General features: G+C 38.8%; 1 protein-coding gene across 1 annotated transcript in view; it reads right to left on the bottom strand.

Annotated features, from left to right (window-relative positions):
- Positions 1 to 941: 941 nt before the first annotated feature.
- The window catches only part of INPP5A (inositol polyphosphate-5-phosphatase A), a 202002-nt gene continuing 175315 nt past the window's right edge, over positions 942 to 27628 (bottom strand). The window contains exons 12-15 of the mRNA XM_019471752.1: positions 8388 to 8499; positions 4038 to 4106; positions 2625 to 2712; positions 942 to 2530 (exon numbers count right to left, since the gene is read on the bottom strand). Coding sequence (XP_019327297.1) covers positions 2632 to 2712; positions 4038 to 4106; positions 8388 to 8499 — 262 coding nt within the window. The 3' untranslated portion in view covers positions 942 to 2530; positions 2625 to 2631. The remainder of the gene's footprint in view (positions 2531 to 2624; positions 2713 to 4037; positions 4107 to 8387; positions 8500 to 27628) is intronic.

Genomic DNA, 27628 nt, shown 5'->3' with positions numbered 1-27628 from the left:
AGACACGACGCTGGAACCGCAGCGAAGAACCGGAGCCGTTTTCCCGGCTCCTAAGGGAAAATGGCAGGATAAAAAAATACCCGCACTTGAAAGTCGGATTATTCACACCTGCTCCTTTCCATATTCCTTTAAATTAAATGTGCCCCAAGGAACTCGGAAATCTATATTCAGTGATGAGTATCTTGCCCGCCTCCCCGAAAGGCAGAGCCCGGCGGTGCCGTGGCAGGAACGCAGCCGCAGGTCGCGGACAGGCTTTGGCAGACGAGAATCGGGGAGAAACCGGCCCCTTCCCGGCGGCAGAACCCTCACTCGTTGACCTTTCCAGCGCTCTGCAGACGGGAACGCCATCTGGGACTATCCCTGCAGCCCTGCTCATCCAGTGAGCCTGGCACCTTCCCGAGATAACGCCTCTGGCTTTTGTTTAAATGCTGAAGTCGCGTTTTATGAATTTCTGCGGATTAGACCCGAGACTCTTAACAAATTACCTTGACAGGTCACCTGTGTAACTACCACCTCTAGATGGATTAGGGCTATTTATGGTCTCGCAGTTTATAGCTCTGGTGAGCTGATCTATAAATGAGGCTTCAGTCTGAGTTTGAAAAGGCTGTGTTTTTTTCCTAAACCCAGAGATGATCACGAAGGAGTTTTATGGTGGCACATTTATTGAACTGCTGGGGACTGGCATCTCATGAATAGCCCGTAAAGCTGTATTACTCGCTGTACATTAGCACTCTAACACAAACTCCTAAATGCCTTTTCCTCGGTTTGTATTGTGTTTTGATTAACACTAGGACTGCATTCTATTATACAGGTTTTCACGTGAAAAATAACCCTGTTAATTGGCAGGAGATTAAAAGGTAACTCATTAATAAGAAATGTGACAATTTAATAATGTCCCTGTAGTCCCCAACGCCCAAATTAAAGGGACAGACACAGCCATATTCACCATGATCAGTTTTATTGCTTGAGAACCAGAGTACTCATTTCTAAAGGCCTTCAAAGTTATCATGAGTTGAGTTCGCTTAAATAGAATTACCGTGTGGTTATAATGCGACATGGCACAATAACAATACAGAGCTGCAAGACACCCTTTGGGCAACAGTACTTAATATAAACCCAGACTGTACTGTTGAGAAAACGTTCTGCAAGCGGACATCAAATCATCTTCAATGGTAGTGATTTATACCAAAATCAAGCATCAATCTAATGCCATCACGCAGTCCATGAACTCTGTAGTGTTCTAAATTAAATCAATAAAACATACATTTGTGTTTCATCAACAGACTCCCTAATCACCTTTTAATGTTGTATTTAGTGGTGGGAGAAAAATGTTCGTAACAAGATTATATTGTAGGCTGCACTGAGCTACTAACCAGGAAAATTTACAGTCGGTTTTTATTTCATTAACACTGTATAAATACAGTCTGTGTCCAATGCAGTTGCTACCTGAAGCAGACTATTATTTTCTTCTCCCATGTTGTTATTGTTTCAATATAGAATACTTGGCACCATAAAACAGTAACAAAAGACAGACAAAAACAGTTTACAAAATTCTGGAAAGTTACACCCAAACCTAGCTAAGAACTTCACATTCAATCCTTAATATTACATAGAAAGAAGGGATTATAGGAGTAACAAAGTGAAACTGCTAATATATGTGCTATATAGTATGCTATATATCTGTATCCAGGATGGCACTGCGATATATTATTTATTATATAAATGTTGGTTGTTGATGTACACTTAACTAAACCTGCTAAGACTCCAACACTAACTGCTGATATGGCACTCTCAAGCATTCATATTGGAAAGTATATTTAGCGTAAGTTTTGGTCAGGTTTATAAATTATTTATATATCTGTGTATATATACACATACATACATATATATACACACACATATATATGTATGTATAGAAAGCAGCTGCTGTGTGATTCAAAAACCATGTAACATGGCAGTATAGTAAATAACATGAGAAAAAATTATAAAAATGGAAAACAAAATACTAAAACTAAAACACAAACCATAAGCCTTGGTCAACAAAGAAAATACCATTTAAAACCATCAATATCTCTATCTATACAATCCAATGTACAAAACCCCAAAGTGGTAAAGATATATAATGTTAGGCATGACACCTTTAAAAGTTTATAATATGCTGAAATAGCTTTTCCACATTGACAAACACTTATTAAAAGTTGAAAGTTGTGAAATCTAAAATACATAACATCTCTGCTGTCTATTTAGAGTTTTGGCAACAGAATTGTGACATATATATAAAAAATAATTCCACATTTCTACTTGATGTCACATGAACATACAAGACAGTGAGGTATGTGAGGCTTTTCTCGAACAGAGTCCAGATGCTGAAGCATAGTGTACGATCAGCAGTCTAAAAATGTGGCACTCGGGACTTGATTTATCAATACAGTTGTTACGATTATGTATTTCAGCATACCGCGTATTCCTTCCCCTCCTTGCTACAGTGTGGTTTCACGGAAAATCTTCTCGTTTCGTAGGCATCTTTTTCCTGTTGCAGAATTGGCATTTTTTTAAAAAGAAAAATAAACACAGGGGAAATGATGTAGAAAATATAAACGTAAAGGAAAAAAAATGATATTTACCACCACATCACTGCACGACACAACACTTGTGCACATTTGCAATAGGTTTACCTGCCCCAGCAGCTATTCGAAAGGACAGGAACACAGGCTGCAGCAAGTTAGGGAAAAATAGAAGTTACACATTTGAAATATAAACAATTTTTTTTTTTTTACAGTCAGTAGCAAACACAACAGAAATTCCTCTATGACTGGAAACAAAACGATGCAATAATTTCTTGGATTAATCTAACTCCAAAATGCACAACAGAACTACATCAGCTCCTTACGGATCTCTGCTCCCCTTGAAATCTAAGGGAAAATTTGCCACCGATTTCTGTGGGAAGAGGATTGGGTCCCATACACAACTCCCTTTTATCACATAATTAGCTCCACTGAAAGTGCCGTGCTAAAAAAATTCATGTTAATTACACTGGTGACAAAGGAAACAAAAATTACTGTTTCCGAACTGGCTGTCCTTCAGCTGCTGACACACTGAGCTTTTCGTTTTACTGGAGAAGTTAGTATAACTTCTGTATTTTAAAATCTGACTTGGACGATTCTGGACCAAATATCTTAAGTGCATTCTTCCTTAGAAAAACAATACTCTGTCTCACAAGAACTCTGGCCATGAAAGTAAATATAGCTGTATATTTGTGAATGTGGATTTACATGCATACACGCGTACACACATGTAATTACCCATTATCCATCACTGAATTATCATTCGAGAGCCTTAGCACTGTCTCCAGGACTGATACATTACCATTGTCATACAGTTTACAAGTTTTTGCAAGTTTCTAGTTGAGTTCTTAATATAGGTTTTATATAGTTTCTATATAGGCTGTCAGAGGTTACTCCTCGATCAGTTTTTTTCAAAGAAAGCGAATCCTCAGTTTTGCTGTATTTCTAACTTAGCTTTCCATCTGGGATCTTCAGCAGACAAGATTGTTTATAAAATTCATGTCTTTTTCTTCACTTTATCAACTGGTATTTATGTAATTCTATACCCTTTTTCTCACTTGTTATTTAAATATGGAACTGCCAATATGTTATTTTACTAATACGCAGCTAGGCACCAAATTAATTGAAACTATGTTTTGGAAGCAATTTTGATAACCCTATGAAAATACTTTTGTTTTACAAGAATAGTTGTAAGTGCACAGACAGTTGCTCCTCTTCCTTTTGTATTGTAAAATGCTTTCATTCTAGCACACATCATCCTGTTCTTTACTTGATTTCATACAAATATCTACTCTAATATACTGGCTGATTTCAGCTGAATTCAACTTTAAAACATTTTTGAGGCTTTAAATTAAAAATAGGACAGAGATATAGTTGACTTAAATATAAAACTAAGAGAAACTAGTGCATACATTTTCCTTCCTAATAAAAAAGACTCAGAAGATACAAGACTAAAATGTTTAATTTAATTACCTTGTGATCCCCCATGCAGACATTTGGCCCAATGTGGTCATATATTACTATCTTCTCATCATTTTCTGACTAGTTAAAAAACCACAACAAAACACTAGTCAGTTCAAGTATCCTCCAGATTACAGAAACAGAAAGAAATATGGAAATAATTCATGCCAATAGTTCAAACCAGTTTCTGAATGAAGTGGTATTAACACATCTTTGCCTGGCTTCTCCACAGAAAGACCATGTAGAATGAATGCTTATGTCCAGTACTGCTTGCAGTAATTTGTGCAATTTGTCCACGTAAAATAACTCATGAAGTCAGTGCATCTACTCCTTGCTGCTGGGACCTCAAGAAATTTTAGTGAGTAACACTTGGATAGATGAAATGAATGACTCAGTTATGATTGCATTCCAGCCTTTTGCCAGTGAAATGCAGCTAGCACATTTGCCTAGTCCTTTTTTAAGAACAGCACACAATTTTTCTTGAATTAGGTGGGATATATGTTGTCCTTCAAATTAAATGCAATCCACATTGCCTTATAAGAGCATTTGATTTCATCATATCGGTGATTTTAAATGTTCAGGGAGATGAATGAATTATTTACAGTTTATGAGTATAATCTTTAACCATTTCTATAAGATGCTTTTCTTCATCTGAAAAAAAGCATGAAGTGATTTTAAGAAAATCAGCAGCAAATGAAAGATGACATTCCTCCAGTCTCCATTATGAATTGCTTTCATTTTGTTCCATGTTGAACTTTATCCTTATACACTGACTTCTTCAGCATTTGTAGCTTAATGAATAATAAAATGTACTCATTTTTCTGCCATTTGCAATAAACGTGATTTTGAGGATCCGCTTTGATTCTCTAGCACAGTACTTCAGGAATAAATACAAATACATTGCCATACAAGACAATTTCTTATTATGCTAAACAATTCCTATAAGCTAATTAAATCTGCAATCTGCACACTCTCAAGTCTCTAATACAATCATAGATGTGCTTTAAACTAGTTGGCAATACTAATTTATTTTGTATGAAACAGTCAAGACTTTCTCATCTGTAATCAGTCGAGTTTGACTGGGCAATAACTTTATATAAACAGTAGCATTTAGGACTATAAAGTTAAAACTGAATTATCTTTAATGCAGTAAGGAAGCTTAAGGTCAGATTTACTTTATAGCACGGTTGTCTGCCAAAAATATAAAAACATAACCTTCTGCATTGTATGCATGAGCACTTTCCAATATTTCAAGATCATAATGCCACTAGCATCGGAAGTGGGGATACATTCATCAAAAGCGACTTGATAATTTACAAAGGCAGCATAAAATTGTGGATTTTCAACTGCATAATCTTTAGACAGATAAACAAATTACAGTGGTGCACAAGCAGAAACAATATACACTTGGCTGAGCATTCATTACTTCATGCTATCAGGCATCAACGCAACTCCCTAGCAGTGGGCAACCTTTGGTGTTTTAGGGCTCAGGAAGCATAAAATAACATGATGGTGAGGTAACCGACCATAGCATGATAGATGATGTTGCATGAAAGCTGTTTACAGCCCCATGTCTGTACAATCTGTAATGCCTACCGTGTAGCTGAACACACTGGACAGTTTGTGCATACTATCCTTTCTTTACATAGGATTAAAATGCAGATTTACTACAATTTTTGTTTGAAATAAAGTACAGAAGACAGAAAAATAAATTCATTTGCCTATAAGAAAAATTGATACCAGAAAATAATTACCTGCATAAGAATTTTCAATAGCTAGTTACAACCAAAAATTCTTTAAAAATTCATATACATTTATATTTTAAGGATTTGTTACAGTGTAACCAGTTAATTAAAATTTGCTTTTACTTTCTTCACAGTTCCTTTTAAAGCTTCAAAGCTTAAGTCTCTGCAATGGAATAAATTCTCAATGGCAAGGCAAACACTGCTTACTCTGTAGAACCACAAAAACTTGTAAGGTCTTTCCTCTATCAGTTCAGCATTCTTTTCTACTGAATATTTTCATTAAGTTTTATGTGCCAGAATTACAGTCTGGTTTCAAGTTGGATAAGCTAACTCCTTTTTGGTATGGACTCACTGAGTTAAACAACCATGCCAGTTTGGCCTCATCTACATCTGTAGTTTTGCATACGCATTTCTGGAGATGTCCCAAACTGCATGCTCATAATTTGCAAATGCAAAGCTGCAGAGACAAAATTATACGCATTTTTTAAATCTAAGCTTTGAATATCCAACTGACTGGGTTTCTGTTCCATGGAGACTAGGAATTGGGCTAAGTGACCTCACAGTTACAAATTTCTTTAATGCTCCAACTTTGTTTTCCTTTGTTTAATTTTCTCCCATTATAGCCAAGTTATACCCCCCTAGATAATCTGAAAGAATTCCTTTCCCTCTGTACTGTTTACACTCTTCAAGCCTTTGTGTACACTTCTATCTCCTTATTCATAGCTTAAAAAAAAAAATCTTCCCTCATTGGCCACTCTTTCCATGGTTTTAATCCTTTGTTCTTTAGGAATTTCATGGGTGCCAAGTACTATCTGTAATATTTTGGGTAAAGTCTCACTTTTTCATATGATATTTCTGTATAAGAAGATTAAATAACATTGATTTTGACATTACTATTTTACTAAAAGCCTGTATTCCTCTTAGCTTCACAGTTTTTTTTATTAAATACTGCAGTATATGCATTGTCTAAAATTTTGGGCGAAACTTCAAGATATCACGCAGACACATTACACATTAAAATGTGTGAGGAAGTACATCGAATTGAAATTTGAGTAGCTATGGAAAACATGTTCTCAGCCTTTCAGGGAGTTATATACTGCAAAGCAAACAGTCTAATCATGAGATAAATAACCCTGATGAGAGAGAGAAACAGAAGGTTATAAACTTCAGGAAAGCAAGTTTCAAGGGATTCATTAATTTAAACAGGAAAAAAAAAAGCCATGAAGCTGTAGAATGCGGATTTATTTGCAAAGATTATTTTATGCAATTCACTCCCATTAAACTGTATTAGTTATACAGAAACGTACAGACAGACACATGACTTTGGGCAATTTTGGGTTTGGTAAGTCTGTTATGTATGAGACAGTCATACAGTCTGGTCAGCAAGATAACCTCAATGCAACAGTGCTGAAAAGTCACAGCACGTTCATTCTTGCATCGCACTCATGGCCACGCCTAGCACAGCAGGGAAAATTTAGCTCAGAGCAGAAAGGCATGGGTGAGATCTCCTTATACCATACACCAATTTTCTGATGTGTTCTTGGTCCTTTAGAACAATTGATAGCCAGCATAAACAAGACAGGTCTCCAGTCGTCAGGAACAAGCACACAGGAAAAAACAGAGGCAGTGTAAGTTGGCATAAGTAAACGGCTGACCTGGTTCAGTGTTTCCAAGGAAAGGAGGAGAGCAGAGTGGAGTAAGGAGGAGAGAGAGAAAACGAGAGAAAAGCAAAATTCGAAGGCTCCTGAACTATATTTAGGTCATTTAACCTTGGATAGAGCATCACCAAGTTTACCTTACCTCTATACACTAAAACCCCAAGAGGAACTATGTGTTCTAAAAATAGTGCACAATTGTATTTTTAAAGCTCTAATGGAATGTCTAAATTTAGGCACTTAATTGGGGTACCAAAGTTAGGAGCCTACCTGCTGGAGACTCTGTCTTCATTCAGAGGACAGTGATAGGAGATTTGGCCCATCTAGGATCTGACATATTCTTGGGAAATCCAGTTCTCACCATCAGCAACAGAGGGAACGTAAATCTACCACGCTTCTAACTCGGGTACCTCACGCTGTTGCTATACAGGTTTTTCTTTCAAAAGCATTACTCCTCAGTCAGCAGCTACTCCTACTTACTTCTGTCTGCATCTGTGCTGAATCCTTAGTAAGGGCAGTACTGTTACTTATGTTACTGTATAGTGGATTGGATTGGGGGACTGATGGAGGTTTTTTATTTTTTGTTACTCTTTTTTAAAGCAGGCACAGTTTCCTAGTCTGGTTCACAAACATCCCAGTACAGCACTGACAAGTACAGAAGCAGCACAGGAGAGACGACAGGCAGCCAGTGTTGGCAGCTCAGATACCGAAAGAAGCATTTGTGAAAGCTCGTGCTTTGGTAACTGCCAAGGGGTTAACTGGGACAAATCCACATTCTCGGGTGGAAAGCACTGGAGGCATAACAGTTTATTATAGCCATGATACGCTGTCTCCAGCTTGGCGAGCGTTTGCTACAGGCAAGTGAAAATTCAAGGACAAGCAGAAGTCTATCAGCCCTACCTACCTTTGTCGAAGATAAACACAACGCGAAGACAGCGGGGTGGCTGCAGGTCCGTACTTACTTTCAGAATGAGCTCCTTGGCTGAGTGGGACATCAGGATTCTGTCGCACCAGGCTGGACATCTCGTATTCATGTACTGCTTTCCCTGGCTAGAGTCCTCGCTGTATGGATAACTGCAAATAAATCACAATCACAACCATCAGCAACTTTTTGCAAAGCAGCCCAAAACCTCTGGCTCAAATGACCACACTAATTAAAAAATTTAACTGGCAAAAAGCAGCTTTTTTAGACACCTCTCATACTTATTCATCTTTCTTTTCTCCTCCCCCTTTCTTTCTCATGTGCTCTTTCTCTATTTCTCTTCTCCTAGCTACAATCCTACTTAAGGCCAACATGTTAAGACACATACAGTTTCAAAACTCTCACCTCCTACCTTGCATTTTTGCACGTGAGAGTGTTTAAAGACCGCAGACTATTGATGTATGTGAAAGTATGAAAATCAGCTCAACAACAACTCAAGTATGGAGTAGGCTGTTGGCTATGACTATGGAAAATGAATAGGCAGAAGATGAAAAACGAAACCTGGGGAAAAAAAGGTTCATCTCATGGGATTTCTTTGCATGATTCTCTCACGGAGAACTATCCAGGAATAATTTAACAGAAAACAAGAGTTCAGAGCACTGGGATCTCTGCAGCTGTACACAAACCCCACCTGTACGGATTCTCTAAGGCTGACAGAAAGGAAGCTATGACAAGAAAGCAGGCTTTTCAGGGGATTTCTTCAGAACCAAGGAACTAGGAATGTCGTTTAAGGAAAATGATGCTGACTACATAAGATTCTGTACCTTTATATGAAATCGTGTTAACAAAAAGTAAACTATTTTGTAAAGACATCTGGAATAGAAGCTGATTAAATGGTAGTTATGCCGTGGGGTCATTATAAATGTTCTATGGGATCTCCAGTGTATTCTAACTTAGCTTTAAAAGGCAACAGAAAGTGTTTATTTTAACCTACAGAACAGCCTAAAATAATTTAACTCAACATGCCTGTGTGAGCCCACAGGCTGAAGTTGTCTAAAGCACCTGAAGCGGCAACCTCTGGTTCAACTGTCAGGAGGCTGAAGCCAAAGTTTTCCTCCTTTTATCCAAATGTTCTCACTAGTTTAATACAATAGAACTTTGAATTTGATGATGGCTCATCATGCTGTAAGGCCCACTGTTTTCCCAGACCATTTCCAAAATAGCATGGGTAAGTAGCCAAAGAGGGGTTTTGGAGAAATCCAGAGGGTTTGTGACAGGCTCAATTTCTTGAATATTGGGCCTGAATGAATTGAAGTTTGTCCTTGATAAACATCTTTAAAAAAACCACAGAAGGCTGGTGCATATTATCTACATATGTGTGTGTGGGTGTATTTAAAATGACATTTGCATTTTATTCTGCTCATCACTGAATTCATAAAGGAAATACTGAAGTTTTCATGATATATGTGTTAAAATAAAATTTCTGGTATTGTAACAAAAGGGTTTGCATGCCTGAAGAGAAACTTATTTACCACCCTACTTGGTGTGATACTCTGAAACTGAGACATATAGCTTTCTACCAAATGGGTTTACAAGCTACACTGCCATTAAAAAGATTAGCCATGGCAAACATCCAAGAAAAGCGTACTGAACGTATTGGAACAAACCAGTGATCTCAGTACCTTTTCCACCTCATCAAACCTAACAAGACTCATTTTCAAAACATATTATGAGAATTCAATTTGCTGCTTCACTGACATACAGAAGTACAGCTTATTTCTGAGTGTCTGTGAAATATTTTGATGATGTAATACTATTGGTAGTAGAAGCTCTTTGTCTGCAATTTAAGGCTTGACTTTTTCTGGTAACCTCTTACTTTAGTTACTCAAGAACCCCACAAAACTGAAGCTACTTTTTATGACATAAGGTGTAAGAATCAATCACATTTCATATAATCCTTCCTTTTACAGCATTAACTATATGGCTTTGAAAGTATGATGTTCTGTACCTGGAATGATCTGTTACTGCTATGTGTTAGAGCATTTCATCCGAGAGCCTATATTCTGTGAAATGGTATTTATCAATTTGCTTTATTGATCTTAACGTTTTCACAGGGTGAAAACTTCTGCCAATTTTTCAAGGTCTTTAGCGCTGATCACCCAGTCAAGAAGTTACTGTAGTTTACAAATATCTTTGACAAATCGGATTTCTAATGGCTGGGACAGAGATGAAAATAAATGCTGCAAAAGTTATCCAGACAAAATGATCTGTAGGTAATAATTTAATACAATAAAGTGGGGCAAGCTCTTCTTTTTATAAGGCAGCATCCTTCCTTCAGGTCAGAAGTGTGGAAGCATTCTGTCTTGCTGCACTCTAATGAATAAGCCCCCCCCCCCCCCCCCCCCGCCTCTTTGGCTTGTGCAAGTCTCACTCTCAGTGAAATGCTGACATAGACATAATAAAAAATCGTAACTAGATACACCCCAAAAAAATAAGGAAAACTATTTGCTCTCCTCCTTCATGCTCTAGAAGGGTCACACACACTTTGGAATAAGCAGGCTTCTTTTGTAGGTGGGCTCAAAAAGTGATCATAGCTAAATATGAGTCAAAATTGCTGGGAAGGATTCTTTTGCGTGACTTAACAGGTTTTGGGGACAGGATAGTTTGGTTTATTATATGCCATTTATCTTAAATAGATTTTTGCAAATAGAAGCTCTATTAGAGGTTTCTGGAATAAGACTGTCACTGAAGAAATTTTCATGAAACATACAGCTTAATGTATACTATTACAGAATAAAACTTTTCAAACAACATACACGCCAATAGTTGCCTCCATCATCCTGTTCTGTAGTTAAATGAACAGTGGAAAGAAAATAGTGCGACTGCTTCCAGAATTGAATCATCTTCTTGTGAACTCTGAAGCTTTTACTTGGTTGGAGCATCTATAAGGGTTTTCTCCCCTATGGATACTCTGGTGTCTTACATGATGTTACCTCGTTCAGCTGCCTTCCCACCAGCTGACAGGATTTAAAACCAGTCAATAGAAGCAATCGAAAGAGGAGACAGACAGATGCATAAGCATTTCAGGAAGCCAGGCTGATGATTCTGGTGCTGCCATAACAGAAAGATGTTGCAAAAATCAAAGACACAAGGAAAACGCCCAAAGCCTCAGAACTGCCACACAACAACTCTCAATTTCAGTCTTGTATGCAAAATCTGTCACCAGAATGCAGCCTTTGGGTGTGCTCCAGCACTCCCTGCAAACACACATCTCCTGAAGTTGGCAAACTTGGCCCCAGAACCGTGAAGGCTGCAGAGTGCCCAACAGGGTAGCTAACAGGAGAGCACATATTTCAGAAAAAGCAGGACATAAAGTCACGACACTCATTTTGCTTCTTCCAATACAGCAACTGCCCAGATAGCACAGACTCAAGATGGTACTCAAGAAACTGGAAATTATTTCCACCGACTTCAATGGGCTAACCAAGATACAAGTGTGCTAATAGACACTTCTATTTGACTATTAACTTTTTGTTCTCTCTAGGGTGGCTTCACAATTTATCTCCTCTTTTCCTTCCTTTCAACCCCACTTCTCACCTGCTTCTTTGAAATAAAGCATAAATAGTCTCTTTTAAAGAATAATGTACATTTAAATTAGTGTGCATGCAAAAAGCAGAACTATTCTTGTAATACGCATCTTCCAAAAGACATTAAGCATAAGATTGTCTACTATCAAGTGCTTTGTTTTAAAATAGGTTTGTTTTGCTGACATCTCCAGCCTCTTTTAACACACCCACTCCAGGCAAGTAAGGAACTCACAGTTCTTAATTCAAAACTCAGTAATTCCAGTTAACAGATTTTCTGATCTATGAATTGTACAAACAATTACAGGCTTGATAAAAACAACTGCAGATTTGATAAAAATAATTTTAAGGACTCTACACCAAATAATCAAACGTTAATAATTCCAGTATTAATCTCCCAGAAGGAGATCATCATGCCACCTTTCTGTGCATGCATTATTAGTCTTGACCATCAGAACTGTGACTGTGGCAGAGAAAAAGGGAGAACCAGCTCTCTCAGTCCCATGACTAGACAGGAAAGAATGTCTTTTTTTTTTTCTTTCAGTAGCATTCTGCCTCAATCACAATCTATCTTGTGCAATGTACAGAAAACAGTGATCTTGAGAATGAATAGTGAGTGCTCATGTAAAATTGATGACATAACAGTAAAGGCCTCTAGGTACCACTGAAATATAAATGATAAATAGATATAATGCTAACACATACAGGTGCTAAGATAAGACTATACACACTTCCTAACTTTAGTATTCAGTATGGTTACTGACTTTCTTTTACACAAACTATATTATATATATTTAAAAATACAAATGGAGAAATGAGGAATTCCATGTGGAACAACTTTTCTGCCCTGTTTAAAACAGTGGCAAATTTGAAATTTAGGACCTTAACCACTCATGTTAGCTGAATAACTAATAGCCAAAACAGCCTGTTACTCTCTGTGTATGCCAGCCAGTAGAGTTATGCAAAGAGACAGGCAGTTCTGGAGCTGGAGCATCCATGCGAGAAGCTTGTACAATTTATCTCCAGTTGTTCAGGATTTATTTTTTCTCAAGATGTTCCTTCTACCTTCTTTTCTACCTTGTTTCACAAACTTTTCTTTCATTTACACTCATTTTATTTAACCAGAAGGATTACTGTCAGGTGGGTTTTCTAAATAAAACTTCCAAAAGGTACTAATTAAAGTAACGTTATTAATATAATGCTCAATGTTGTCAAAATTTAACCGAACATTTCGAGGAATTGTTAACTAACGCTGTTAATAAGGAACAGGCTGTCCAATGAACTACTGGAATTACAGTTAATAAGGATGAGAGCTACTTGGCAATTGTTTGGGGAAAATAAACCATTAAGAGCGTCAGTAATATTACTGCACTACTGCCGTTGACAGGTATTGTCAAAGATGATTAGACACCTTTACAGAAATACTTACTGCAGGGTGAAAAGTCTTCTGACATCATAAACCATCCTGTCAGCAGCGCCTTAACTCGAAACACAAGCCAACAATACTGTGTATATAAATGTCTCCTTAACTGGCATTTCCAGACAGGAAAAATGCTCCTAATGAACTCTTCTCTTGTGTAAGAAGGGATAAAATGTGTTACTGAGATGGGTGAAATGTACTTTCTAACAGGAAACAATTAATTCACTTTGGAGCGTTACTACCTTTAAAAGCTGTCTGTCACACGCAGTTCTGCTTTCCAGCTCACTTTTGCACATAGTGAACACAGTGAGTATGTCCTGCTGCTGATAATGCGTTTTGGTGTTGCTTTAGGGATTCTGCTTTCTATGGTCAAGACATTCCCAGTAGTGTGACAACACCCACTAGGCAAAAGTGAGGAAAAATTAAGCTATGTAATCGTTTTTAGTACAATAAAGGTCATTCTGAGAAACTCTGCATCCTATGTCTAGATTCATACGGAATCTAGGCAAACTTTATCATGTTTCAGGGAGTGGAAATGTCTCCTATTCAAAGACTACTTGTTCTCATCTATTAATGGTCCCAACATTTTATATCACTGAATTGTTCCTAATACAAAAGATTTGAGATGGGATGGAATTATAAAGCATCGATGAAAACTGAGCTTTTTATGAGAAGAGCTGAGACACAGTTTTGATTTGCTCCATTTTATTTTTGAACTTGGGTATGAATCCTCGCATTTACTAAACGTTCTCTCACCTTTAAGTCTTTCTATTTACATATGATACTGAGAGAGAACTTCAAAAGGGGAAAAATCCCAACCACTTTTCCCCAGAAAATTATTTACTATTTTCATATTTTGTAAGAAAATGTTGGACCAATTTACCTTTAGCTCTGACACACTTTCAGATTGTCTAAGATGCTTTTACCAGAATCAAGGACAGTGAAGGTAGACTGCCAGTTCAAGCTTTAGGTGCTTCGAAAGTTGTAAGGCCAAAGATATAAATAAAAATATTTTGATATTTTTAATTGACAAGGTCCTAACTCAGCATTAGAGTGAGCTGGTACACGAGTGTGATTTCAATAAAATGTCATTCGACCAATCAAAGTATGACATCTAATTTTTGTCAGCTTCCAGATCATTAGTTTCTTCCTCCAAATTGAATTACCATTTTATATTTCCCAGAATCTGAAAGGGGGATTTGGTTTCCCTAGTTCTCTTCCTAAGAAATGACCCCATGTAATTTGTCTTCATATGCTCATCTTAGGCAGCAGATAGTTAAAGCTAAGCAATAAGACATACTGCTGTTTGAATTAAATTAGCTGCTTCATATGTACCAAAATACTAATAAGCCTTCATGATGCTCTGCCGAGCTAACTGGCCATGATATGCATCTCACTTAAGCCAAATCAGGAGGGTAAACACAATCCTGCAAACACAGTAGTTAAAGTACAATGCGTTAAACAGCTGCTACTTGCAAAGGCTACACTAACACCATGGTGATCATACCAACAATCAGAGTCAAAGGTGACAATAAAAAGGGGGGTCACCCGGGCAATCCAGCAGCAAGGGGTAAGAAGGGTAAACAGGACTCAAGCCATAACTCCGGGCACAACACAAAACAAGAAGGTTAACGACACGGTGTTTTTCTCTGAATCTTTTTTATGGATTTATGTCAGGCATATTGCTTTTTGGCTTAACATACTTCTTTGGAAAATACGTGTCTATGCTTCAGAGTTAACATTTCTGTATCACCAGTGTAACTCTGGACCTTTTCCAGTTAAAAAAAAGAAACCCAGAGCCCCTTTCTTCTTCCAGCGAGCAACAACTGGCCCTTTACTTTCCGCCCAGAATGTTCCCCATAGAGAAAATCTCTCCTCGCTGATTATGAACATCCTGCGGCTAAACCATGGTGATAATGTGAACATGTGCTAGTGCTTGCACCGTCCTGCCGGCCGTCAGTCCCCCTTTGTGGAGTAGTTTGCCTGTCTAGGAGCGAGAGGCTGACACACAGCTAATAGCAACGGGTACGCTATGCTCTGCTGTTCAATACGAGTGTCGTGGAGAGGCCCAGCTAACAAAAAAGGATTATTCAGCAATACTAATGCCTCAGCGAGTGGACAATGCATGACGTGCTCTACTGCTTTAATAACAATAATGTTGTACTCCACTAAATGTATGTAATACCACTACTATTACAGGTGGATAAACGTAATGATGAATAACGTTGGCTTGTTGGGAAGGACCCAGTGCTGGCTTGTTTCAGCAAAACAGTCTGATGTTACTGTACGTGACTGTGATTGAGCTAAATGTCTTTTCTGGGAATGTGCCTGGCTTAGAGTAAGTTACTTTTGGACTATAATTTACAAATTCTAATACTGGAAAAAAAAATTACTGCAAAGCTGAGGCAACAGGTGGGACAGGGTTCAGGTTCCAAACTACCAGGCTTTTCAACAGCACTTTCAGACAAGAATACAATGAGTGGCCTGGTTAACAGCAAAGACTATAATCTGTTTAGAATTTGCTTTACTGTCTGCTTGCAGCACGGTTTGTAATCCTCACCTTACACATGGCATACAGGAATGCTCAGTCCTTGAAACTTTTTTACTTCATTGATTTTCCTCTTTTTCCCTTTGCCACAATTCCTTAAAACAAATGGAACTGCTTACTTGGGTAATTCTATCCAGTTCCTCCCAAATTAAAGAAACACCCTATTTTAATTTGGAAATTAATTGAGAATGATGGTGAGAGCTGTACTGGTTTAATCTGAGGAGAGAAATGGGGATAAGAGCTGTCTGAAAACCATTTTAATGATTAAATTCTAATTGTTTTTGGGGAAATGACAGCTGTCTTTTCTGCTTCCAGCTGGGAAGCTGTTTCTGTGCTCCAGCCTTAGATGCTGGAAGAACCTGGACAACTACACAATGTCCTGTGGGAATTTGTTCCTCAGGGGCTGAGGGATCCACTGGTGATTTAAGATACCTCACTGATACCTGGAAGGTGTTTTAAAGTGCATGAATGAGTATGAAGTATTTCTATTTGGTGGAAAATACTTCTTCATTGGCAGAAAAATCACGTGTTACAAAAGTAACTGATAAAGCAAGCATAAAAATCATCTAGGGCTTTAACAATTTTTAAGCTATTTTGAGTGCCTAACTCCCCCTTTTGTGAGACAAAAGGTCCCAGGAGCATTACTGAGGTAATGTTCTAAGAAATGGGAATCCTGTTTGCTTCAGGAGTACTGCGCCAGTCCTGGCAGCAGATGATTTGTATACTCTGAAAACATGCAGGGCAACTGGTGAAGACGCTGGTAAGTAAAGGCAGCCTCTTGAAATCTAAACCATCATCTTGTCTTCCTATTTCGCACCCAAGGGCAACAACTGGGATATGTACAATGGCACCCACAGGGCTGGGTACAAAAGGCAGAGCTGTTCTTTCTGGATGGTCTCTGCAGAAGGGAAGGAACAAGTGAGCACATTTGAAAATGGCTTTGCTCCATGCATAGCGGACTGGCTCACCCTCTAGTGCAAATTAGACCAGAAAAAAATATATGTATCATTGTGCAACCTACTAGAATAAAAGAAGGTCATGGGACAAAATACAAGGGTAGAGAATAAATAGATTATAGACTAAACAGGATTCTGGCAGAATAAGGGACCAGAGCCAGAGAGAATTCCAAAGGAGAAACGCTCTTCCAAGAGTGAATGAGATTCAACCTGTGTCCTGGTGAGAGGTGTCAAAGCCAAGACACTGCCAATGCAGAGGGTCTGCTTGAGAAAAATATCACACGGAGGATATCTAAGACACAAACATATGTCCAACCAGTAAATTACATGACAGCCTAATGCAACAACAAACAAGAATAGGTCACTTTAAGAGAATGATTAATACATGAGATTACTGTGCATGCAGACCTATCTGAAAGCAAACCTTGTAGGTGGGTGTGAACTCTTGCTAAAGTCAGCTCCTATCTTTGCTATACAACAGCTACAAGAATAATTATAATAATTAATGGAGAGCAGTGATAAAGGTAACAATTGCCCACCTGTATATTGACTGACCATAATGTCGTTACTTCTTTTTTCACACCTACTGCCTTTTGCAATGATTGCTGACTCCCACAAACTCTTTTCCAGCCTCACACTGGGCTTGCTGTTTGCTCATGGCCAGGCTGTTCAGCCCGTGACTGACAGAGCTTACAGAGTTTACAATTCTGAATTGTATTTAGTCTCCAATGGCTAAGGTTGCTATGGGCTACATTAGATTACAAAGGGTAATGAGATGAAAACATGAATATTCACTATATAAAGTAAAAGGCCTCAAAATATAGGAGTATAGGAATGGGTGAATAATGTCTGAAAAATACTCCATTAGAAGGGGTCTTTATATTCTGTGTCAAGATAGCAGACTTGTAATGCAGCCTGTGATTTCTTATTAAGCTGTGATTCCTCTTCCAGCCTGCCTTCGCTTTTGGCAGATTTCAGGAGGATCAAGGAAGGATTTGCTGTCGCTGAAGGCAGCGCGGTTTGTTACTTCTCCTATTCTCAGGCCAAGGGAAGACAAATGAGGAAAAGGGTGGGCTTTGAAGAGGCTAACCTCTTGACTGGGGAGAGGAACAACCGACTCCGACTGTTTTCCCTGCTGGCTGAGAGAGATGGTTACGTTTTCTGCAGACACCCCTCCCTTGGCAGGCTTCTGGCGATCCCGACTGTGAAGTGCAAGAATGTGCTGGGGAACCCCTGTGGGCAGAGGCTGCTGACCCAGGGTAAAACGGCTTCAGCACATACAGTTCGAGAGCTAGCAGGCTAAGAGTTTTTTCCTCGGAAGTTCATTCATTGCATCACTAGCATGCTTCTCTGTGATGCATGGGTTATACAGGATGGTAAGCTGATACAACTTAAGCACATATGTAAAGAATTAAAAGGAACTCAGAATTGAAGAGGAATTTAGAAAAATGCCTAGATGTTAAGTGCCCTGCTGAACAGAGAGGAGATAATTGACAGCCTTGCAAATTAAGCAGAAGCTGTAAGCGCTATGCTCAGTCAAGGCTTTGTTCTGAATGTTTTTGAGGGGTGACTGCCTGACCACCACTCCCTCCGTGCCGCAGCAGGATGGTCACGCAGGGTAGGATGAAGAATTCACATAACATCAAGCAGACATATGGTCTTAAACTAAATTACAGTTTTGCACTAGAGAAGAACAATAGTTTTGTTTTGTTTTGTTTTGAGTTCCATAAGTATGCCTGCAGAAATGTTATTTTTAGATGTGGCTGGTAGGAGAGTTCAGAAGTGGCTTTGGAATCCTTCCTGCATACAAAGTTGACTGGAAAGAGTCCTGAAGCTAACATTCACTAACACAGAGTCTATCAAGACCTTGCTGAAACCCACTTGCATACACATTAACATGAATTTACTGTGTTGCCTTCATACCATTCCATTTATAGCTACCAATTCAATTTATAACTATAATACACTATAAATTCTCATAGAACTAGTACTATATATATAATTATGATCTATACCTACCAAAATTAATGTATGATTAAAAATACTAATGTATTTATGTAAAATCCAACAAATGCCATTTGCATATTGCTTACTAGTTTGAAAACTTAAAAGTGAACCGCTGTTTTGAAAGGGTAGAAATAAAGTCAAATTGTGGATTAATGGCTAGATAAAACCAAAGAACTTCACTTTAACTTATACACAACTAAGGCCAAAATGGTAATTCTGAAAATCCTCATTCACCTGCCATCTTACCAACCATGCCAAGGCTCTGGTCTCCACTCCTAGAATTGCTTTTCATATTTTGTCCAGTGATTGTTTCCTGTGAAATGCAGAGGCAACCCTGAGAGCAGAACTGATCTCTGCTCCTCCACTTACAGGTGGATGGTTGGCCATGGGGTGACACCATCCTCTACTTTTGTACTTTCTCTTTTTGACCTTGTGCCTGCTGTATTCCAAATGAATAGCCCAAAGTAGATATGCTATACGGGTAGGAAAATATTAATGCAACAGCCTGACAGGGTACTTTTCTTCTGAAATCTTGCTGTGAACCAAAGGGAAGTAAGCTTTTTACTTCTTGTTTTGAAACCTCTCATGTCAAGTTTCAACCTGCAATAAATTTTAATGGTCATTATAAACCTCTAAAGCCTTGAAAAATAGCTTTTCGAACTATAGAATTGACTGTCCTGGCTTTTAGTAATTTAAGCCAGGACTATAAGGTTATATTAATTTAGCTACGCTGTGTTTTTATGCAGCCTTTCAGAATGGATAGTCAACTTAACACACCTTCCAACAGAGGGTGTAAACAAAGGTGGCTCCTCACTCAAAGGACCAAAAAGCATGGAAGAATTGCATTAACTTGTTATGGAGGGCATCAGCTTAGTTTCAGTTCTCTTTTAAATACCAAACGGTGAAAAGACAGCTGTACAGGAATGTTCTTCTTTTCTCCATGGCTGTCTAGACTTGACAAATAGAACAATGCAGGGAAAGAGGCCTCAGGTATTTCAATGTCTTTACAGAATTATCTGTACTATTGCTTAAGAGACAAGCAAGAAGTCAATAGTTTAAAAAAAATATTTTAAAGTATTCTTGACTCAGTACATGGTCTCCACTCTTTACAGAATTAAAAAGTAACTTTTTACTTGATACTTACTACAACATCAAAATTTTACTTTTAGGAACCATTAGCACAGGGACTAGAAAGAAAATAAGACAAGGTTTATATAAAGTTAAGTTTTTAAAAGCTGGTATTAAAAAGCATAACACGGCAGCTGGAAATATACTAAGACCTCATTTTTTGCCAAGACTTGTGAATAGTAATTCCTGAGATGTTTTCTCTAACAAGTGATGAGTTAAGTGCTCTCACTGATTATTGAATATAGTTTACAATCAACTGAAAAGAGAAGGTAACAAACTATAGAAAAGCACACTGTACATGAATTTTGAAGAGCATAATGAAATCGACAACTATAAATACAGTGAAGAAGAACAAAAAACCAGAGAAATATTACAACACATCATCATTTCATTATGGCATTTTATAGTTAGAAAATTACTCAAGAAGCCAACATTTCTATTACTACTTATATTGAAATGCTATCTCAGTGTAATGAAAAACTGGAAGCAAGAAGGTCTGACAATTTAAGAATTTTAGGTCCCTAAATAAAAAGATAAGAAGAATCCTGAGGTTTTTTTATAACAGACAATTTCATTTTTTCATACTCTAAATGGTGTATTTTAGGAGAAAGCACATAAAAAATGACTTTCGTTTTATTTTTCTCACTTACTAATCTTTTCTTTATTATTTTCCCTAAATCCTAGACAGCAAGAGTGGTAACTCTTCCCTATCGTTCCTGTAAAGTCTCACGGAAGGTCAGTTTCCCGAACATTTATGAATACGGGAGATTTTTATCATCATATTAAGGCAATTTAGCAGTTCTCTTCCCCTGAGAACCAAGCACACTGTTGTCCTGTCATTTGTGTCCCAAGGTGTGTCCTGCGCCTGCACCTAAACAAGCCCCCTCGTCCCTTGCCCGGTGGGACCGCGAGCACGTCCCCAGGGCAGTGTCACGCCTCTCCGGCTCCAGGGCCACCGCTAACACGGGAAAGCCAAATTCATCACGGGGGTGAGCAGTGCCCAGGCTTGTCATGCCTGGCCTGACGGATAGCTTCTTGAGCACAGGCGAGATGAATTTACAGCTTGTATTGCGTTCTCGACCGCAAAGCACAAGGCACCAGAGTGCCGCCTGTTCAGCTGCTGGCAGCCTGTGCCAAACTGCCGAGCTCAGACACTGGTTGTTTCTCCAAACTGGAACCAGTAAACAGCACAGCATCGTGCCATGACGTTATGCAGAACTTAAGGTGCTTTATGAGAAGACATTATAACTTTTAAAATGGAGTATGAAAATTTTGGACAACGACTTGCTTATAAGGTTCATCTAAAGAAAAGTATAGCACAGCACAGCATCGTGCCATGACGTTATGCAGAACTTAAGGTGCTTTATGAGAAGACATTATAACTTTTAAAATGGAGTATGAAAATTTTGGACAACGACTTGCTTATAAGGTTCATCTAAAGAGAAAAGTATAGCGATTTCCTTTAAAAAAATTCTTAACAGTATAAAAATATATGCCTACGTGACTGTCATGGCTTCGTTTGAAATTAAGGAGAAGGGACAGAGGAATTAATTGCAAAAGATGCAGATATATTAATATAAAACAACTAAAACACAGAAAAGTACAAAAAAGCCCTCTCCATTCAGATTATCACAAGAGAAGAACAACTTTCATAATTTTAAATGAAAACTGAGAATATGCAAGCATCAGATTTGATTATTTTCTCAGTCCGTACTCTTTAAGTTTATAAGCACTTTGAGGACACCAAAACTTCCAAATACTTTCTGGAACAGCAATATGTTTACCCTCATTTTTTGTAACCTCAGACTCAAATTTAAAATTAAATTCTGAAATACTTGTAGAGTCATAACTGAGAAAAATACTACTAGAGAAAAACAATTCTGGTCACCCTCTGTATATGAACAAGTTTTCGCAGTCTTGAAGAGGAGATCCATGCAGTGCACAAAAATGTGATGGTGCTACTGAAATAAGCAGGAACGGGGACTAAGGTGTGAGAATTCAGGACTGGGTTCACTGCCTGCGGTTCTCGATGAAAACGCTGGTCAGAGCTAGCTTAACTCAAGGCCTTCCTCTCAAAGAAAGGCATTCTCTCTCATGCATTCACCGTAACGTCTGGCACCATGAAAAGAGACTGTTTTCTTACTTACTACTTTAATTAGGACTTTGCTTATTTTTATGCTACAAAACCAGTGATTTTCATTCAAAACAAAGCCCTCTTATGAAGAATTGGAGTTGGTTGTCCAACATTGGACATGTCAGGTCCCCAGCCAGCACTGGCTGGGAGGTTAGGACTAGGATTTCATGCTGCACTCAGCGTTACACAGGGAAGCAAGGCAAAACATGGGTAAGTAACAGTGCAGCACGTTTCTACCTATCCATATTTATACCTGAGGCATCTGGATCACGGTGTAATGCTGTTCTAGGAGCAGTGTGAAAACAAACCAAGAAAACTGCTCAGGGTGAAATTTTGGCCCCACTGAAGTTAATCACAAAAATACCACCGACTCCAAGGAGTAAAGCTTTCAACCCCAGGCCAGATATGGTAGTGTATCAATAAGATCTCATGATAAAAGTCCAACAGTTTATGCTGATAAAAAATGAATTTGTAAGTAACTTAGTCTGCTGCAACTCAAAGGGATGTGACCTTTTCCATTTATCTCAAGAGTACACCGAATCTCAAGCATGCTTTTTGAGGGAAAAATTTACAAGACAGGAATGCAACTGTGCTATTGATTTGTAGAACTCTGTGTGCAAATCAGGCAATTAATTGTATGCACAAATGATGAAGCAAATGAAAGAAAAGAGAAAACTGTCCTAATTGATCTTTCATTTTTTGAGAGATGAGAAATGTATCACTAAATGTATTCAGTACCATTTTAACTGAAATACGCTGTCTTCAATTGTTGGCCAGCATCCCATGATGTAAGACTGTAACACCATGGATCAAGAACAGAGGCAGAGAGTAATTCATAGACTGAATCAATGGACCATAATTCAAATATCATGTATAAAGCAAATTCTGAAATACTACTTTAAGGCTATCATTACAATTGCTCACAACTTCCTTCTAAATTCAAATACTCACTAATTAAGCCCATAAGCCTGACACAAAAAGTGACTAGAGCTTTCTCTGTCTCTCCCTCCAGTGAAAAAGGCTTTGTTTGATGCATTTGCAGAACAAATGGATGCACCATACACTTTCCAGCTAAGAATACCAAGAAGCTTAAAGAAGTAGTTTCTAAATATACAGGACTGATCATATCCACCTTTGGTTAAAAATACAAAATCTAGCATGACTGGATATATGACAAATATCTTACATATTAAGCTCGTATTTACAAACAGAACATAAAAGCAGCTAAGTCATGATAAGCTACAGATTTTTTTTTTCCAGAAGAAAAGAAAAAATGAGGGAAAAATGGAGGAAAAACTACTAGGAAGTGAAACCAAGACATTTAGGCTGTATTTTTCATTTCTTTCTTGCATGAGTGAAAGGGTTCCAAGTTAAAAAGAAAATGTCCTACATTAAAACCACTGCTTTTTGCCTATTCAAAATACCTGGTTTTGCAGTTAATAGCACATTGTGGTCATTATTTCAATACAAAGAAAAATAAATCATATTATTTCTTCCAGGAAAATCAATGTGCTTAGTTTCATGAACAAAAATAGGACACTGACTTGCAGTAACTCTAACAACCGGGAATCCAGTTCTGCAGTACTTCACTTAGGCAAGACTTCTTACTGAGCTTGGTGCCGGTGCAAGGGCTACAGAACAGAAAGCAGGATTCCCTTGCCACATGACCCAGAACATGAGGAGAGATGGGTGAAAAAAAGCACCCTAACGTAAAGCAAATTTGCTTTTTGTATATGCATGAGTTTAGCTTGTTGGTTTTACATCTTGTATTTTTAGCAATATTCTCATATTCAATTCTCATATTTTAACAATATAAGTTCAAAGAAATTTTGTGTTATATAAACTCAGTGCTAGCATCTCTTCCATGCCACAAAGAAAGTGCCAGCTTTCAGTATATAAAAATTTATTACTATTTATTATTATTACTATTACTTATTTATAAGAAGGAAACAGAGCGAGTAGCAGGCAAAGCTGCATGTTTATCCCCTTCACTGCTCCCCTTCAACGTAGGTGAGAACAGGAGCTGCAGGGCTGCCTCTGTGCAGGCCTTTGGAGGTCAAGGAAGGGTTTGCCACGTTACACTGTACCCCCCTCCCCACTCCCCAGACTGTTCACAAAGCCCCAAAGTTGGGAACTGAGTGGGAATAGAGAGGCGAATGGGTGAAGCTGCAAACAACCCTTTTTGGCCATTTCTCAAGATTTGGACAGGGTCCCTGCTCAGAAGTGTCTGCTTCCACCTTGGTAGTGCAGATCTTTTTTTGCAAGCATCTGAGCGAGTTAAAAAGCTGCGGTCTGTAGACAACTGCTGAGTTCAGCGTCCCTTAGCGCTGCAGAGCAGCAGCAATCAGCATGGCACCAGCACGCTGCACAGCGGTTTGGGGCAGGAAGTGAAGAATACCACCAAATTCAACTACAGTAACAGGGCGTTTGGGGAGGTGGAATCCAATTACTGGGACTTTGGCCAGAACATCTGTCTAGACGTCTATGCCCTTGCAAAACTGTTATGGGATTTTTGATGGCAAGAAGTGGTCAGGATCTTGGTTTTTTGTCTTATTTGAAAGACAACAGAAGCAAGAGTAATGTGACCGCTGGCTGCTGCCCAGGCGGGATTCATCAGCAGCTCTGGAGACAGGGTGCTGCCTCCTGCAGAGCCATGCCGAAATACCCATGGCAGGCGTCACGCTGAGAGCGAGTGTATGATGGCCCCTTGTTCTGGGGGAGTGAGGGGACTGAAAGCAGGACCTGAGTCCACCACATCCTGTAATGCAGATCAACGACAGCTAGGGCTCAGCTGCCTCGACTAATTTTGCAAGCCAAAACTGTACTTAATGAAATATTTCATCTCTAATATTGGTGGTGTGTACAAAACAAAACAAGGATATGAGCTGGATTTGGCTTCGGTTTTGCAAGGGAACAAAAACAAGTAATAAAATTGAGAAAGAAGGAGCTGGCAGCGGATAAGTTGCCATCGGAAGTTGGTGACTGTCCTCCTTGATGACAGCGCTATGGCCTCAGAGAGCTGCTCCTGTGGTTTCCTAGCCAAGTCTGCAAGCATGTGGGCAGGGGAGGGGAGAGGAGATGATACTTAGCTCATATTACAGGGTATTTCTTTTATTTCACTCATTACATCAATTAGACAAAGTCAAAATCTGTGTTTCATCCACAGGGATTTCTGGGATGGAACATTTTCACCTGGTCTTGCATTTTTTTACCAGGGGTTCATTTCCGGTGTAGCACTTTATTTAATATTTTTGTTCTAGACAATAATAGACTCATACAGTAGATACAATAGCTTAAAATGTTAATGGTATCGAAATACATCATTTGGATGTTAATGCTCTGTGTCAAAGTATTCAGATACTGAGGCAGCAGAGAGCACAAATGCAGTTGACTAATATTTAATTTACCTCCTCTTGCTCCTGTTCATATGGTCCTCCACCCCCCCAAAGCTCGCTGCCGGTTTTATAGCAACGTCAGCAGTTCTCAGTCACAGCTCTCACAAGCCCTCCTATTTACTCCCAGTTTAACTTCTAATTCTTTTGGCAAACTTCTTCCATTTCCCCCCAAGGCTTCTTTATCTCTTTATACAGTCTTACATTACGCCACTTTCAAGCTCCATTCTGGCCGTACCTCAAGGAGAAGTGGCGTTACCTTGGCCTGACAGGGATTCCTAGGTACTCCAGCATCTGACATCTGACAGCAGCAGTCTACTATCACTCTCTCTGTGGACCAGTGCTAAGAAGGGACACAGAAAATCTTTTTCCCAGCTACCCGTTTTCACCTGGGAAGGGCAAGACCAACTCACTGTCACGTCCCACGGGCAGTGTCCTGTGGCCATCTCGCTCTTTCTACCGTTTTCACTTCTCCCCCAGTACTCCAGATCATCCTTGCCCAGTCCTCCCGCCTCTGCAGCCCTGTCTCATTGTCCTAGTCTCTCATCAGCTAACTTACTAGAGCTTTCCTCTTCTGGCTGCTTCTGCAAGTCTTGGTCTCCTTGCCTGGAGACCCAGCATTGGCCTGAGGCTTCACCCTTCTGAGTCCTAGCTATGCCCTTCCCTGCATAGCTACCAGGTGGCTCCTGTAGAGTTTCAGTTCCGGCTTTTGTTCCATCTGTATTTCATTCATGGAGGTTTCCCACCGCTACTTGCTCCAACAGGATGAAAAGGAGAGGAAGGCTCATTTATTACTTGCCCACAACCTCACAGGGCATGGCCCTTGGTAGCTGCAAGGAAAATCCTGGATTGTATCCAGTCTAGCTGTAATTTGCAAGAAACTTAACCGCTAAAATAATAACAGAAATCTCTACTGAGATTTGGACATATTTGTGAAAAGAAATTTTTCAAGGGTTTAGACCTTGGCCAGATGTTCACATCTTTTCACAGACAGATCAAAAGTACAACTTCGATACAAAGACTACTCACATCAAATTTCTGATCTTTGCTAGAGAGCAGAATGACACCAAACTGTATTGACAGAAAGGTTTGAAGAGTCTGCAAATGATTCATGCAACAACATATTTTTGCCAAACCTCGTTCTGGCTGAAAGCACTAATGTTGGTGAAATCAAGTAGAAGAGTATTTCTGGTAAAAAAATCATATCTATTTCCCCTCACCTCCTTTTACCCTGACCAGGTACACAACTAATGAAATACACTCAGAGATGTACACACTGCTGGTCTTCTGTTATCATACTCAATCAATAAGAACAATTTAGAGCAGCGGTAACCTCTCCATGCATACTTCCATTGTCCCAAGGGATCAATATAATCAGTATCGCAGCTGGCTGGTGAAAAATAATGAGATTATGATAACAAAAAGGCAGGCTTTCCAAATTTTTTCTTAGTGTATGCCAAAACATCATACTTTTCTATCTGTCCATAAAGGACAAAATAGCAATATTTAAGAATATTGAATCAATTAAAAAAAGTATATAAAAAGTATGTTTTTATCTATGATTTCTTGAACTTTAATTTTCTTTGCGAATGCAGTATTTCTTTCCCTTAAAAGCAACTGTGAGATTTCACTTCTTCATTCTTGCAAAGGGGCCATACATGTTTAAAACTGTACCAAATTTTCCATAGATTTCTCCTGAACAGGACTGCCATTTGCAAAAATCTTGGTTTTGTATGATAGCAATACTTGTCTATTCACGGCTAAAATTCACCTAAGGGATATAGTTGATTAAAATCATGCATGTATATTAAAAAAGCCAAATTATTCTAACAGTCTTAGCAGTTACATAACACGTTTACTGAAACTGAAAAAGCAGAATCTAAGTTCCTGTCCTCTTTCCTGATACTCCTCTTGGATCCCCCCTTGAGCAATGGCATTAGGCTCTGCACCCCCACTTCGAGTCTATTCCTAGTGAGTGCCATCGCTAGTCAGTTTTCAACAGCTTGAGGCCAAGACTGCCTTTATGGTTGCAATGAAGTATTTTAACAGGTGATCTAGAGCCAGTGCTTAAAAGTAGCTACACATCTCTTAGCACACAGTCACGTCAGGTCT

The sequence above is a fragment of the Aptenodytes forsteri genome, unplaced genomic scaffold, assembly GCF_000699145.1.
Source record: "Aptenodytes forsteri isolate BGI_AS27 unplaced genomic scaffold, ASM69914v1 Scaffold15, whole genome shotgun sequence".
Classification (NCBI taxonomy): domain Eukaryota; kingdom Metazoa; phylum Chordata; class Aves; order Sphenisciformes; family Spheniscidae; genus Aptenodytes; species Aptenodytes forsteri.
This window is presented reverse-complemented; position numbering and strand designations above follow the sequence as displayed.